This window comes from Oncorhynchus nerka, linkage group LG13 (assembly GCF_034236695.1).
Source record: "Oncorhynchus nerka isolate Pitt River linkage group LG13, Oner_Uvic_2.0, whole genome shotgun sequence".
NCBI lineage: Eukaryota > Metazoa > Chordata > Actinopteri > Salmoniformes > Salmonidae > Oncorhynchus > Oncorhynchus nerka.
The window spans coordinates 103299724-103315219 of record NC_088408.1 but is presented as its reverse complement, the minus strand read 5'-3'; the positions used below and the strand labels follow the sequence as shown (position 1 = coordinate 103315219).

At 46.6% G+C, this 15496-nt stretch overlaps 1 protein-coding gene across 1 annotated transcript in view; it reads right to left on the bottom strand.

Annotated features, from left to right (window-relative positions):
* Positions 1 to 1846: 1846 nt before the first annotated feature.
* Positions 1847 to 15496, bottom strand: part of mccc2 (methylcrotonyl-CoA carboxylase subunit 2) — a 40976-nt gene continuing 27326 nt past the window's right edge. Inside the window, exons 9-17 of the mRNA XM_065026932.1 lie at positions 15310 to 15409; positions 14318 to 14413; positions 13301 to 13373; positions 8437 to 8513; positions 8267 to 8333; positions 7777 to 7933; positions 6377 to 6491; positions 5414 to 5499; positions 1847 to 3165 (exon numbers count right to left, since the gene is read on the bottom strand). Coding sequence (XP_064883004.1) covers positions 3048 to 3165; positions 5414 to 5499; positions 6377 to 6491; positions 7777 to 7933; positions 8267 to 8333; positions 8437 to 8513; positions 13301 to 13373; positions 14318 to 14413; positions 15310 to 15409 — 889 coding nt within the window. The 3' untranslated portion in view covers positions 1847 to 3047. The remainder of the gene's footprint in view (positions 3166 to 5413; positions 5500 to 6376; positions 6492 to 7776; positions 7934 to 8266; positions 8334 to 8436; positions 8514 to 13300; positions 13374 to 14317; positions 14414 to 15309; positions 15410 to 15496) is intronic.

Here is a 15496-nt window from a genome sequence, read left to right as displayed (position 1 = left end):
AACAGAGAACATCCCTGGTCATCCCTACTGCCTCTGATCTGGAGGACTCACTAAACACATGCTGCGTTTGTAAATGTTGTCTGAGTTTTGCAGTGAGCCCCTGGCTAACCATAAATAAATAAAGAAAATGGTGCAGTCTGGTTTGCTTAATATAAGGAATTTGAAACTATTTATACTTTTGATAAGTAGTATATTTTCTCAATTACATTTACTTTTTGATACTTAAATATATAAATATATATATTTAAGTATGTAACCTTTATTTAACTAGGCAAGTCAGTTAAGAACCACTTACACTGAGATGCAGTGCCCTAGACCGCTGCACCACTTGGGAGCCCAATTTTTAAAACTTTTACTCAAGTAGTACTTTACTGGGTGACTTTTACTTGAGTCATTTTCTATTAAGGTATCTTTACTTTTACTCAACTATGACAATTGGGTACTTTTGCTACTCTTGCTATTGTCCGCGGGCGTTACGTCCAGCGGGCGAGTGCAGTTTGCCATTCAAGACATGATTTGCATCTCTGGGGGTAGCGGTTCCTTTCTATCAATAAATGACGCTCCCTTATCCGCTTCACCCACCTGAAGAGAAGTGTTGGTCACAACCGCCAGTAGGTGGCGGCACCTTAAACACCACAGAAGAAGCGGGGAAGCCTGAACAGGAAGTTCTTCGTAGTTTTACCATCCTCCCTGGTCGTCACTAGTTACCACAGCTAAATCTCGCCTATTTCTACATTTTTTTTCCTTCTTAAAATTTGATTTTAAACATAACCCTAAGCGTAAACACTCATAACCTTATATTAAGACTCCAACACTTAAATGTGGATTTTTTTTGTATAATTTTTTACAACGTATCCCTTTGTGGCTGTGGTAACTAACGTTAATTGAAACCATCCTCCATCGACGGCGAAATAGCAGGAGTGAGTAGAGAGATGGTAGTGGATGTCCCAGTCTGCAGGGAATACCATGCAGGAGAACGATCATGGCATACTAATAGTAAAAGGTGGACTTTGTTGTGTTTATAGCGCAAGTGATATTGTGAAGTATGCGCTTGGAAAAGGAGTCAGTCAGATTGACCAGGAATGGTCTTATTCTTGAGTCATTGTATTTCTGAAGAACAGAGGAAGATTGCAGTGAGCCTCAAAATAATCCAGACAACAGACGTTTTGTGTTTTGAACTTCGGAGTAGAGACACCCGTCAAAGGAGTAATCTCAGGGGTGACGACGAATGTTCAGGTTGAATCCCTGAAGAGAATTCCTGATGTGGTTGGTGTCCGGCGTCTGACCTTCTGGGTGACTGAAGGAAAAGAAGAGTTTTGTCGGTCCTGTTGTTGTTTCATTAAGAGCAAATACCTACACGTGAAGCTTGGTTACGTCAGATACTCTGTAAGAGTTTGTGTCCCCAAACCACTGCAGTGTAAGAACTGTTAAGGATTTGGCCATGTTTCACAGACAGACGGACAGTATATTGAAGAACGGTGTGTAGAAGGACGACTGTGTTGTAATTGTGGTGGGGGGTTCATGATCCCGAGTTCCCTGTAAGGGTGAAGGAGATTGAGGTGGCAGAAGTCAGAACGACCACCAGATGTCTCAATGCTAACTGGGAAGTCCTTGTGACACGTACATTACCATTTTCAATAAATATCCAACAATCATTTAACATTTCACTGTTCTGTTTCAATCAACTAAAATGGATGTTTACCAAACATTGGCCAGCATCAATGCAGGCGGTTTCAAATCATGTTACCAAGTGTTCTAAAAGCTCAACAATTAAAAGCTATTCATTTGAGGAGGGTTTGGGAAAACAATGTTTTCTGTAAATAACTAATGAAACATAAAACACAGGTTTCCGTGTGCGGTCAGTTAATTTAATTGGTGAACACCAGTGTTAATCAAAATCTAGAGAAAATAGAAGCAACATACAAAAACCAGAGTTGGTTAGATAGAGACTCCCAGTTCCCAGAAGAGGTGTGATACGAATCCTGATGTTTGACCCTATCAGAAGTAGTAGAGAGGCACGGAGTGTGATCAGGAGGACACTTAGGATTCTGACATGAGGTTCCATTACTTATCTCTTGACTTTTAACACAAGTCTCCTTATTGACACTGATTAATGATTACAGATACATTTGAACAAAGATGACAGTTTAGTAGCTTTTCCAGAACAAAATCTTCTTCTATGGTCAGTCACCACACACTACTGACAACGCTGCCTGGGGTTGTGCAATATACTGTTTCTACAAAATGCACCATTGTCCCAAATGGCTCCCTATTCCCTTTAAAGTGCACTACATTTGACCAGGGCCCATGGGGTAGTAGTGCACTACATTTGACCAGGGCCCATGGGGTAGTAGTGCATAGGGAATAGGGTTCCATTTGGGACGTCGCATACAGGATACAGTCCTTGTATCACTACAGACTGGCTCCAGAGTCTGTCCTCTAGTGGGTCTGTGGATGTTCAGTCTGTCCTCTAGTGGGTCTGTGGATGTTCAGTCTGTCCTCTAGTGGGTCTGTGGATGTTCAGTCTGTCCTCTAGTGGGTCTGTGGATGTTCAGTCTGTCCTCTAGTGGGTCTGTGGATGTTCAGTCTGTCCTCTAGTGGGTCTGTGGATGTTCAGTCTGTCCTCTAGTGGGTCTGTGGATGTTCAGTCTGTCCTCTAGTGGGTCTGTGGATGTTCAGTCTGTCCTCTAGTGGGTCTGTGGATGTTCAGTCTGTCCTCTAGTGGGTCTGTGGATGTCTAGTCTGTCCTCTAGTGGGTCTGTGGATGTTCAGTCTGTCCACTAGTCTGTCTGTGGATGTTTAGTCTGTCCTCTAGTGGGTCTGTGGATGTTCAGTCTGTCCTCTAGTGGGTCTGTGGATGTTCAGTCTGTCCTCTAGTGGGTCTGTGGATGTTCAGTCTGTCCTCTAGTGGGTCTGTGGATGTCTAGCCTGTCCTCTAGTGGGTCCGTGGATGTCTAGCCTGTCCTCTAGTGGGTCCGTGGATGTCTAGCCTGTCCTCTAGTGGGTCCGTGGATGTCTAGCCTGTCCTCTAGTGGGTCCGTGGATGTCTACATCCGGAACACTCCGAAGCGTGTCCTCTGTGTCGGGGCATTGAGTGTAGCACTGAGACTCATTCCCAGAACCAGACGAGTGTCAGCCGGGTCGATGATGCCGTCATCCCACAGCCTATCAGACGGGCAGAACGACATGGAAGATAAAACATAAGGTAAAACTCACAATAGATATTCTTTTATTTTATTTATTTGAATTTTCTTTTATTCTTTATTTTTTAACTGCATTGTTGGTTCAGGGCTTGTATTCAGCATTTCACTGTAAGGTCTACTACACCTGTTGTATTCAGCATTTCACTGTAAGGTCTACTACACCTGTTGTATTCAGCATTTCACTGTAAGGTCTACTACACCTGTTGTATTCAGCATTTCACTGTGATCTTCACTGTATTCAGCATTTCACTGTCTACTACACCTGTTGTATTCAGCATTTCACTGTAAGGTCTACTACACCTGTTGTATTCAGCATTTCACTGTGAGGTCTACTACACCTGTTGTATTCAGCATTTCACTGTAAGGTCTACTACACCTGTTGTATTCAGCATTTCACTGTAAGGTCTACTACACCTGTTGTATTCAGCATTTCACTGTGAGGTCTACTACACCTGTTGTATTCAGCATTTCACTGTAAGGTCTACTACACCTGTTGTATTCAGCATTTCACTGTTGTAAGGTCTACTACACCTGTTGTATTCAGCATTTCACTGTGAGGTCTACTACACCTGTTGTATTCAGCATTTCACTGTGAGGTCTACTACACCTGTTGTATTCAGCATTTCACTGTAAGGTCTACTACACCTGTTGTATTCAGCATTTCACTGTAAGGTCTACTACACCTGTTGTATTCAGCATTTCACTGTAAGGTCTACTACACCTGTTGTATTCAGCATTTCACTGTGAGGTCTACTACACCTGTTGTATTCAGCATTTCACTGTAAGGTCTACTACACCTGTTGTTCAGCATTCAGCATTTCACATTTCACTAAGGTCTACTACACCTGTTGTATTCAGCATTTCACTGTAAGGTCTTTCACTACACCTGTTGTATTCAGCATTTCACTGTAAGGTCTACTACACCTGTTGTATTCAGCATTTCACTGTAAGGTCTACTACACCTGTTGTATTCAGCATTTCACTGTAAGGTCTACTACACCTGTTGTATTCAGCATTTCACTGTGAGGTCTACTACACCTGTTGTATTCAGCATTTCACTGTAGGTCTACTACACCTGTTGTATTCAGCATTTCACTGTAAGGTCTACTACACCTGTTGTATTCAGCATTTCACTGTAAGGTCTACTACACCTGTTGTATTCAGCATTTCACTGTGAGGTCTACTACACCTGTTGTATTCAGCATTTCACTGTGAGGTCTACTACACCTGTTGTATTCAGCATTTCACTGTGAGGTCTACTACACCTGTTGTATTCAGCATTTCACTGTAGGTCTACACCTGTTGTATTCAGCATTTCACTGTGAGGTCTACTACACCTGTTGTATTCAGCATTTCACTGTGAGGTCTACTACACCTGTTGTATTCAGCATTTCACTGTGAGGTCTACTACACCTGTTGTATTCAGCATTTCACTGTACACCTGGTCTACTAGACCTGTTGTATTCAGCATTTCACTGTGAGGTCTACTACACCTGTTGTATTCAGCATTTCACTGTGAGGTCTACTATTCACCTGTTGTATTCAGCATTTCACTGTAAGGTCTACTACACCTGTTGTATTCAGCATTTCACTGTGAGGTCTACTACACCTGTTGTATTCAGCATTTCACTGTAAGGTCTACTACACCTGTTGTATTCAGCATTTCACTGTAAGGTCTACTACACCTGTTGTATTCAGCAGCATTTTACTGTGAGGTCTACTACACCTGTTGTATTCAGCATTTCACTGTGAGGTCTACTACACCTGTTGTATTCAGCATTTCACTGTGAGGTCTACTACACCTGTTGTATTCAGCATTTCACTGTGAGGTCTACTACACCTGTTGTATTCAGCATTTCACTGTGAGGTCTACTACACCTGTTGTATTCAGCATTTCACTGTGAGGTCTACGACACCTGTTGTATCCAGTATTTCACTGTAAGGTCTACTACACCTGTTGTATTCAGCATTTCACTGTAAGGTCTACTACACCTGTTGTATTCAGCATTTCACTGTAAGGTCTACTACACCTGTTGTATTCAGTATTTCACTGTAAGGTCTACTACACCTGTTGTATTCAGCATTTCACTGTAAGGTCTCCCTGTTGTATTCGGCACGTGACAAATAACCTTTGATTTGAGATACTCTTCATGATTGATTATAAGCACATTAATAACGCCATCATCGACTGGGTGATGCTGATATCTCACCTAGCGCTGGAGAAGTACGGGCTTCCTTCCTCTTCAAACCGTTTGACGATGGGCTCCTTCATGGCGGCCTCCTGCTCTGCTGTGAACTGAACATGGGACATTGCATTTATTAGTCCTGTAACATTTTAGATTAGCCCGATCCACACCTCCCCTCGGGGACCCCCAGTCGATCCACAGCTCCCCTCGGGGACCCCAGTCGATCCACACCTCCCCTTGGGGACCCCCAGCCGATCCACACCTCCCCTCGGGGACCCCCAGCCGATCCACACCTCCCCTCGGGGACCCCCAGCCGATCCACACCTCCCCTCGGGGACCCCCAGCCGATCCACACCTCCCCTTGGGGACCCCCAGTCGATCCACAGCTCCCCTTGGGGACCCCCAGTCGATCCACACCTCCCCTCTGGGACCCCCAGTCGATCCACACCTCCCCTCGGGGACCCCCAGTCGATCCACAGCTCCCCTCGGGGACCCCCAGTCGATCCACAGCTCCCCTTGGGGACCCCCAGTCGATCCACAGCTCCCCTTGGGGACCCCCAGTCGATCCACACCTCCCCTTGGGGACCCCCAGTCGATCCACACCTCCCCTTGGGGACCCCCAGTCGAACCACAGCTCCCCTTGGGGACCCCCAGTCGATCCACACCTCCCCTTGGGGACCCCCAGCCGATTCACACCTCCCCTTGGGGACCCCCAGTGGAGTAATACTGACCTCCTGTCCTCTCTAGTCCGCTGGTCTCTAGATGTTAACCCACTGAGAGATGGTGGGGTAATACTGTCCTCTCTAGTCCGCTGGTCTCTAGATGTTAACCCACTGAGAGATGGTGGAGTAATACTGTCCTCCTGTCCTCTCTAGTCCGCTGGTCTCTAGATGTTAACCCACTGAGAGATGGTGGAGTAATAATGTCCTCTCTAGTCCGCTGGTCTCTAGATGTTAACCCACTGAGAGATGGTGGAGTAATACTGACCTCCTTGCCCTCTCTAGTCCGCTGGTCTCTCGTGATGGTCGCTAGTACGGTGGCAGCCTGCTCTCCACCCATCACAGAGATACGGGAGTTGGGCCACATGTACAGAAACCGGGGGCTGGAGGAGGGGAGGAGACGTCTTGTTTACTGTACATGAGGAACCAAGGGTCCCTCTAGCTACCAGGAAAGAAGGACCTAATCCTAGGACCAACCCTCAGTAAAATAGTTCTGCCCATATAGGGCAGGGATTATCAATTCGATTCAGTCGCACAACATTTTTTTCTTGAGTGGATGGAGGCCGGAACACAATTACAAATCATTTCTAGACTTCAAATTGACCGCAAGAATCCCAAAACAGATATAATGTCAGACTAAAAGAAAATAATTTCAAACCTTGTTAACATTTGTGTCTCTATTATGTGCAGGAATAATTTTGCACGCCCAATTTTTCAGTTTTTGATTTGTTAAAAAAGTTTGAAATATCCAATAAATGTCGTTCCACTTCATGATTGTGTCCCACTTGTTGTTGATTCTTCACAAAAAAATACAGTTTTATATCTTTATGTTTGAAGCCTGAAATGTGGCAAAAGGTCGCAAAGTTCAAGGGGGCCGAATACTTTCGCAAGGCACTGTATGTAGTGTGTAGGGTATACCTGTATGCTTGACAGGGCATGTCATTAGGACCTGTATTGTCGGGTGGTGTAGTGTGTACTATGTAGTGTGTAGGGTATACCTGTATGCTTGACAGGGCATGTCATTAGGACCTGTATTGTCGGGTGGTGTAGTGTGTACTATGTAGTGTGTACTATGTAGTGTGTAGGGTATACCTGTAGGCTTGACAGGGCATGTCATTAGGACCTGTATTGTCGGGTGGTGTAGTGTGTACTATGTAGTGTGTACTATGTAGTGTGTAGGGTATACCTGTAGTGTGTAGGGTATACTGTAGTGTGTAGGGTATACCTGTAGTGTGTACTATGTAGTGTGTACTATGTAGTGTGTAGTGTGTAGTAGTGTGTAGTGTGTACTATGTAGTGTGTAGTGTGTACTATGTAGTGTGTAGTGTGTACTATGTAGTGTGTACTATGTAGTGTGTAGGGTGTACTATGTAGTGTGTAGGGTGTACTATGTAGTGTGTAGGGTGTACTATGTACTATGTAGTGTGTACTATGTAGTGTGTACTATGTAGTGTGTACTATGTAGTGTGTAGGGTGTACTATGTAGTGTGTACTGTGTACTATGTAGTGTGTAGTGTGTACTATGTAGTGTGTACTATGTAGTGTGTACTGTGTACTATGTAGTGTGTACTATGTAGTGTGTACTATGTAGTGTGTAGGGTGTACTATGTAGTGTGTACTATGTAGTGTGTAGGGTGTACTATGTACTATGTAGTGTGTAGGGTGTACCTGTAGGCTCTGCCACACATTCCGTAGTTGCCCGCTCCGTACGAGCCGCCGATGATCACCGTGATCTTGGGCACGTTGGCACACGCAACCGCCGTGACCATCTTAGCCCCGTCCTTGGCGATGCCACCTGCCTCGTACTCCCTGCCCACCATGAAGCCTGCAGAGAGAGACAGAGAGGGGAGGAGGACAGAGACAGAGAGGGGGACAGAGGGGCAGGAGGACAGAGGGGGCAGGAGGAGGACAGAGAGGGGAGGAGGACAGAGAGGGGAGGAGGACAGAGAGGGGAGGAGGACAGAGAGGCCAGGAGGACAGAGAGGCCAGGAGGACAGAGAGGGCAGGAGGACAGAGAGGGGAGGAGGACAGAGAGGGAGGAGGACAGAGGGGCAGGAGGACAGAGAGTGACACAGGGTCAGAGCACAAAACAAAAAGATGAACCATTGAACTTCATACACCCTGCCATGTTTTGTAAACCCCTCTCGTCTGTACTTACCCGTGATGTTTTGTAGAAAGATAAGTGGAATGTTTCTTTGACAGCATAACTCTATGAAATGAGTTGCCTGGAACACAGTAATGCATTAGTCATTATGTACATAGTGGTTATTTTACTGTGAACTAAAATATCCTACTTCTCTGTCATCAACTTCAACGGCATAAACTTACTTTCTTAGCAGACTCTGAGAACAGGACTCCATTGTTACCAATGATTCCAACAGGGTAACCAAATATCCTGGAGAACCCTGTGAACAAACATTATTTTATTTTTATTTTACCTTTATTTAACTAGGCAAGTCAGTTAAGAACAAATTCTTATTTTCAATGATGGCCTAGGAACAGTGGGGTTAACTGCCTGTTCAGGGGCAGAACGACAGATTTGTACCTTGTCAGCTCGGGGGTTTGAACTTGCAACCTTCCGGTTACTAGTCCAACGCTCTAACCACTAGGCCCACCCTGCCGCCCCATGAGAATGAATAAATCACACTTGTACCCTGTACTACAACAACACACAGGTCTAATCACACCTGTACTACAAAACCTAAACCCCAAGGCAGTATAAACTGATAGCGACCAGCCTAAACCCCCAGGCAGTATAAACTGAAAGCGACCAGCCTAAACCCCCAGGCAGTATAAACTGATAGCCCAGCCTAAACCCCCAGGCAGTATAAACTGATAGCACAAACCCCCAGGCAGTATAAACTAAGCGACCAGCCTAAACCCCCAGGCAGTATAAACTGATAGCTAAACCCCAGCAGTATAAACTGATAGCGACCAGCCTAAACCCCCAGGCAGTATAAACTGAAAAACCCCCAGCAGTATAAACTGATAGCGACCAGCCTAAACCCCCCAGGCAGTATAAACTGATAGCGACCAGCCTAAACCCCCAGGCAGTATAAACTGATAGCAACCAGCCTAAACCCCCAGGCAGTATAAACTGATAGCGACCAGCCTAAACCCCAGGTAGTATAAACTGAGCGCAGCCTAAACCCCAGGCAGTAAAACTGATAGCGACCAGCCTAAACCCCCAGGCAGTATAAACTGGCAGTATAAACTGCGACCAGCCTAAACCCCCAGGCGGTAAAACCCCAGCCTAAACCCCCAGGCAGTATAAACTGTATAAACTGATAGGGACGAAACCAGCAGTATAAACTGAAGGGACCCCTGAAACCAGCCTAAACCCCAGGCAGTATAAACAACCAGCCTAAACCCCCAGGCAGTATAAACTGATAGCGACCAGCCTAAACCCCCAGGCAGTATAAACTGATAGCGACCAGCCTAAACCCCCAGGCAGTATAAACTGTATAAACTGATAGCACCAGCCTAAACCCCCAGGCAGTATAAACTGATAAACTGCGACCAGCCTAAACCTCCAGGCAGTATAAACTGATAGCGACCAGCCTAAACCCCCAGGCAGTATAAACTGATAGCGACCAGCCTAAACCCCCCAGGCAGTATAAACTGATAGCGACCAGCCTAAACCCCCAGGCAGTATAAACTGATAGCGACCAGCCTAAACCCCCAGGCGGTATAAACTGATAGCGACCAGCCTAAACCCCCAGGCAGTATAAACCCCAGGCAGTATAAACTGATAGGGACCAGCCTAAACCCCCAGCAGTATAAACTGATAGGGACCAGCCTAAACCCCCAGGCAGTATAAACTGATAGCAACCAGCCTAAACCCCCAGGCAGTATAAACTGATAGCGACCAGCCTAAACCCCCAGGCAGTATAAACTGATAGCGACCAACCTAAACCCCCAGGCAGTATAAACCCCAGGTAGTATAAACTGATAGCGACCAGCCTAAACCCCCAGGCAGTATAAACCCCAGGTAGTATAAACTGATAGCGACCAGCCTAAACCTCCAGGCAGTATAAACTGATAGCGACCAGCCTAAACCCCCAGGCAGTATAAACTGGTAGCGACCAGCCTAAACCCCCAGGCAGTATAAACTGATAGCGACCAGCCTAAACCTCCAGGCAGTATAAACTGATAGCGACCAGCCTAAACCCCCAGGCAGTATAAACTGATAGCGACCAGCCTAAACCCCCAGGCAGTATAAACTGATAGCGACCAGCCTAAACCCCCAGGCAGTATAAACTGATAGCGACCAGCCTAAACCCCCAGGCAGTATAAACTGATAGCGACCAGCCTAAACCCCCAGGCAGTATAAAGCCTAAACCCCCAGAGTATAAACTGGGACCAGCCTAAACCCCCAGCAGTATAAACTGATAGGGACCAGCCTAAACCCCCAGGCAGTATAAACTGATAGCAACCAGCCTAAACCCCCAGGCAGTATAAACTGATAGCAACCAGCCTAAACCCCCAGGCAGTATAAACTGATAGCGACCAGCCTAAACCCCCAGGCAGTATAAACTGATAGCGACCAGCCTAAACCTCCAGGCAGTATAAACTGATAGCGACCAGCCTAAACCCCCAGGCAGTATAAACCCCAGGTAGTATAAACTGATAGCGACCAGCCTAAACCCCCAGGCAGTATAAAACCCAGGTAGTATAAACTGATAGCGACCAGCCTAAACCTCCAGGCAGTATAAACTGATAGCGACCAGCCTAAACCCCCAGGCAGTATAAACTGATAGCGAACAGCCTAAACCCCCAGGCAGTATAAACTGATAGCGACCAGCCTAAACCTCCAGGCAGTATAAACTGATAGCGACCAGCCTAAACCTCCAGGCAGTATAAACTGATAGCGACCAGCCTAAATCCCCAGGCAGTATAAACCCCAGGCAGTATAAACTGATAGCGACCAGCCTAAACCCCCAGGCAGTATAAACCCCAGGCAGTATAAACTGATAGGGACCAGCCTAAACCCCCAGGCAGTATAAACCCCAGGTAGTATAAACTGATAGCGACCAGCCTAAACCCCCAGGCAGCCTAAACCCCAGGTAGTATAAACTGATAGCGACCAGCCTAAACCCCCAGGTAGTATAAACTGATAGCGACCAGCCTAAACCCCCAGGTAGTATAAACTGATGGCGACCAGCCTAAACCCCCAGGTAGTATAAACTGATAGCGACCAGCCTAAACCCCAGGTAGTATAAACTGATAGCGACCAGCCTAAACCCCAGGTAGTATAAACTGATAGCGACCAGCCTAAACCCCAGGTAGTATAAACTGATAGCGACCAGCCTAAACCCCCAGGTAGTATAAACTGATAGCGACCAGCCTAAACCCCCAGGTAGTATAAACTGATAGCGACCAGCCTAAACCCCCAGGCAGTATAAACTGATAGCGACCAGCCTAAACCACCAGGGAGTATAAACTGATAGCGACCAGCCTAAACCCCCAGGCAGTATAAACTGATAGGGACCAGCCTAAACCCCCAGCAGTATAAACTGATAGGGACCAGCCTAAACCCCCAGCAGTATAAACTGATAGGGACCAGCCTAAACCCCCAGGCAGTATAAACTGATAGCGACCAGCCTAAACCCCCAGGCAGTATAAACTGATAGCAACCAGCCTAAACCCCCAGGCAGTATAAACTGATAGCGACCAGCCTAAACCCCCAGGCAGTATAAACTGATAGCGACCAGCCTAAACCACAGGTAGTATAAACTGATAGCGACCAGCCTAAACCCCCAGGTAGTATAAACTGATAGCGACCAGCCTAAACCCCCAGGTAGTATAAACTGATAGCGACCAGCCTAAACCCCCAGGCAGTATAAACTGATAGCGACCAGCCTAAACCCCCAGGTAGTATAAACTGATAGCGACCAGCCTAAACCCCAGGCAGTATAAACTGATAGCGACCAGCCTAAACCCCCAGGCAGTATAAACTGATAGCGACCAGCCTAAACCCCCAGGCAGTATAAACTGATAGCGACCAGCCTAAACCCCCAGGCAGTATAAACCCCAGGTAGTATAAACTGATAGCGACCAGCCTAAACCCCCAGGCAGTATAAACCCCAGGTAGTATAAACTGATAGCGACCAGCCTAAACCCCCAGGCAGTATAAACCCCAGGTAGTATAAACTGATAGCGACCAGCCTAAACCCCCAGGCAGTATAAACCCCAGGTAGTATAAACTGATAGCGACCAGCCTAAACCCCCAGGTAGTATAAACTGATAGCGACCAGCCTAAACCCCCAGGCAGTATAAACTGATAGCGACCAGCCTAAACCCCCAGGTAGTATAAACTGATAGCGACCAGCCTAAACCCCCAGGTAGTATAAACTGATAGCGACCAGCCTAAACCCCCAGGTAGTATAAACCCCCAGGTAGTATAAACCCCCAGGCAGTATAAACTGATAGCGACCAGCCTAAACCCCCAGGCAGTATAAACCCCAGGTAGTATAAACTGATAGCGACCAGCCTAAACCCCCAGGCAGTATAAACCCCAGGTAGTATAAACTGATAGCGACCAGCCTAAACCCCCAGGCAGTATAAACCCCAGGTAGTATAAACTGATAGCGACCAGCCTAAACCCCCATGCAGTATAAACCCCAGGTAGTATAAACTGATAGCGACCAGCCTAAACCCCCAGGTAGTATAAACTGATAGCGACCAGCCTAAACCCCCAGGCAGTATAAACTGATAGCGACCAGCCTAAACCCCCAGGTAGTATAAACTGATAGCGACCAGCCTAAACCCCCAGGCAGTATAAACTGATAGCGACCAGCCTAAACCCCCAGCAGTATAAACTGATAGCGACCAGCCTAAACCCCCAGGTAGTATAAACTGAACCTAACAGCCAAACCCCCAGGTAGTATAAACTGATAGCGACCAGCCTAAACCCCCAGGTAGTATAAACTGATAGCGACCAGCCTAAACCCCCAGCAGTATAAACTGATAGCTAACAGCCTAAACCCCCAGGTAGTATAAACTGATAGCGACCAGCCTAAACCCCCAGGTAGTATAAACTGATAGCGACCAGCCTAAACCCCAGGTAGTATAAACCCCCAGGTAGTATAAACTGATAGCGACCAGCCTAAACCCCCAGATAGTATAAACTGATAGCGACCAGCCTAAACCCCCAGGTAGTATAACTGATAGCGACCAGCCTAGTACTCACCTGTGACCACCGTATCTCCGTAGAAGGCTTTGAACTCATCAAACCGGCTGCCATCGACAATCCTGGCTATCACCTGGAAATCACACAGTAGAACACAACCTAACAGTCATTCCTGGCTACCACACAGTAGAACACAACCTAACAGTCAATCCTGGCTACCACACAGTAGAACACAACCTAACAGTCAATCCTGGCTATCACCTGGCAATCACACAGTAGAACACAACCTAACAGTCAATCCTGGCTACCACACAGTAGAACACAACCTAACAGTCAATCCTGGCTACCACACAGTAGAACACAACCTAACAGACAATCCTGGCTACCACACAGTAGAACACAACCTAACAGACAATACTGGCTACCACACAGTAGAACACAACCTAACAGACAATACTGGCTACCACACAGTAGAACACAACCTAACAGACAATACTGGCTACCACACAGTAGAACACAACCTAACAGTCAATCCTGGCTACCACACAGTAGAACACAACCTAACAGACAATCCTGGCTACCACACAGTAGAACACAACCTAACAGACAATACTGGCTATCACCTGGCAATCACACAGTAGAACACATTATATCACAACCTAACAGTCAATCCTGGCTACCACACAGTAGAACACATTATATCACAACCTAACAGACAATACTGGCTACCACACAGTAGAACACAACCTAACAGACAATACTGGCTACCACACAGTAGAACAAAACTGTGGGACATGGACCCCATAATAACAATGAACCAGTACAATAGGGGGTTTCAGCTCCTCCAGACCCCTTGGACTCCCATAACAATGAACCAGTACAATAGGGGGTTTCAGCTCCTCCAGACCCCTTGGACTCCCATAATAACAATGAACCAGTACAATAGGGGGTTTCAGCTCCTCCAGACCCCTTGGACTCCCATAATAACAATGAACCAGTACAATAGGGGGTTTCAGCTCCTCCAGACCCCTTGGACTCCCATAATAAGTACATTAATAAACATGGGGGGGGGGGTACCTCTCTGACGTCAAAGTTGCGTTTGAGGTTGGCTCCTACGATGCCATACAGCTCCTCAGCTGGGTAGAGAGGCGCCTCGGGGGTCTCTGTGGTCACCTGGCAACACAGTGGGTCCATAACATCATGTCAATAGAAGGGCAACAAACCATGTACAACATGTCTCTGTGATAATCCTGGCTATCACACAGTAAAACACTACAACATGTCTCAGTGATAATCCTGGCTATCACACAGTAGAACACTACAACATGTCTCAGTGATAATCCTGGCTATCACCTGGCTATCCCACAGTAGAACACTACAACATGTCTCAGTGATAATCCTGGCTATCACACAGTAGAACACTACAACATGTCTCAGTGATAATCCTGGCTATCACCTGGCTATCACACAGTAGAACACTACAACATGTCTCAGTGATAATCCTGGCTATCACCTGGCTATCACACAGTAGAACACTACAACATGTCTCAGTGATAATCCTGGCTATCACCTGGCTATCACACAGTAGAACACTACAACATGTATCAGTGATAATCCTGGCTATCACACAGTAGAACACTACAACATGTCTCAGTGATAATCCTGGCTATCACCTGGCTATCACACAGTAGAACACTACAACATGTCTCAGTGATAATCCTGGCTATCACCTGGCTATCACACAGTAGAACACTACAACATGTCTCAGTGATAATCCTGGCTATCACCTGGCTATCACACAGTAGAACACTACAACATGTCTCAGTGATAATCCTGGCTATCACCTGGCTATCACACAGTAGAACACTACAACATGTCTCAGTGATAATCCTGGCTATCACCTGTATGCCGAGGTCATCACCCACCTGTATGCCGAGGTCATCACCCACCTGTATGCCGAGGTCATCACCCACCTGTATGCCGAGGTCATCACCCACCTGTATGCCGAGGTCATCACCCACCTGTATGCCGAGGTCATCACCCACCTGTATGCCGAGGTCATCACCCACCTGTATGTTCTTGGTGTAGTTGAGGTTGCGGACGGCCTTGCGAGCCAGGTGAAGGGCGTGGCTATCGTCTAGAGCGTAGTGGTCTGTTACGCCTGACTTCCTGTGGGACAGGAAACAAACACGGATCAACATTGGAGAGGAACCAGACCCAACTAATATCATACTGATACCTACTCCATGGTACCAT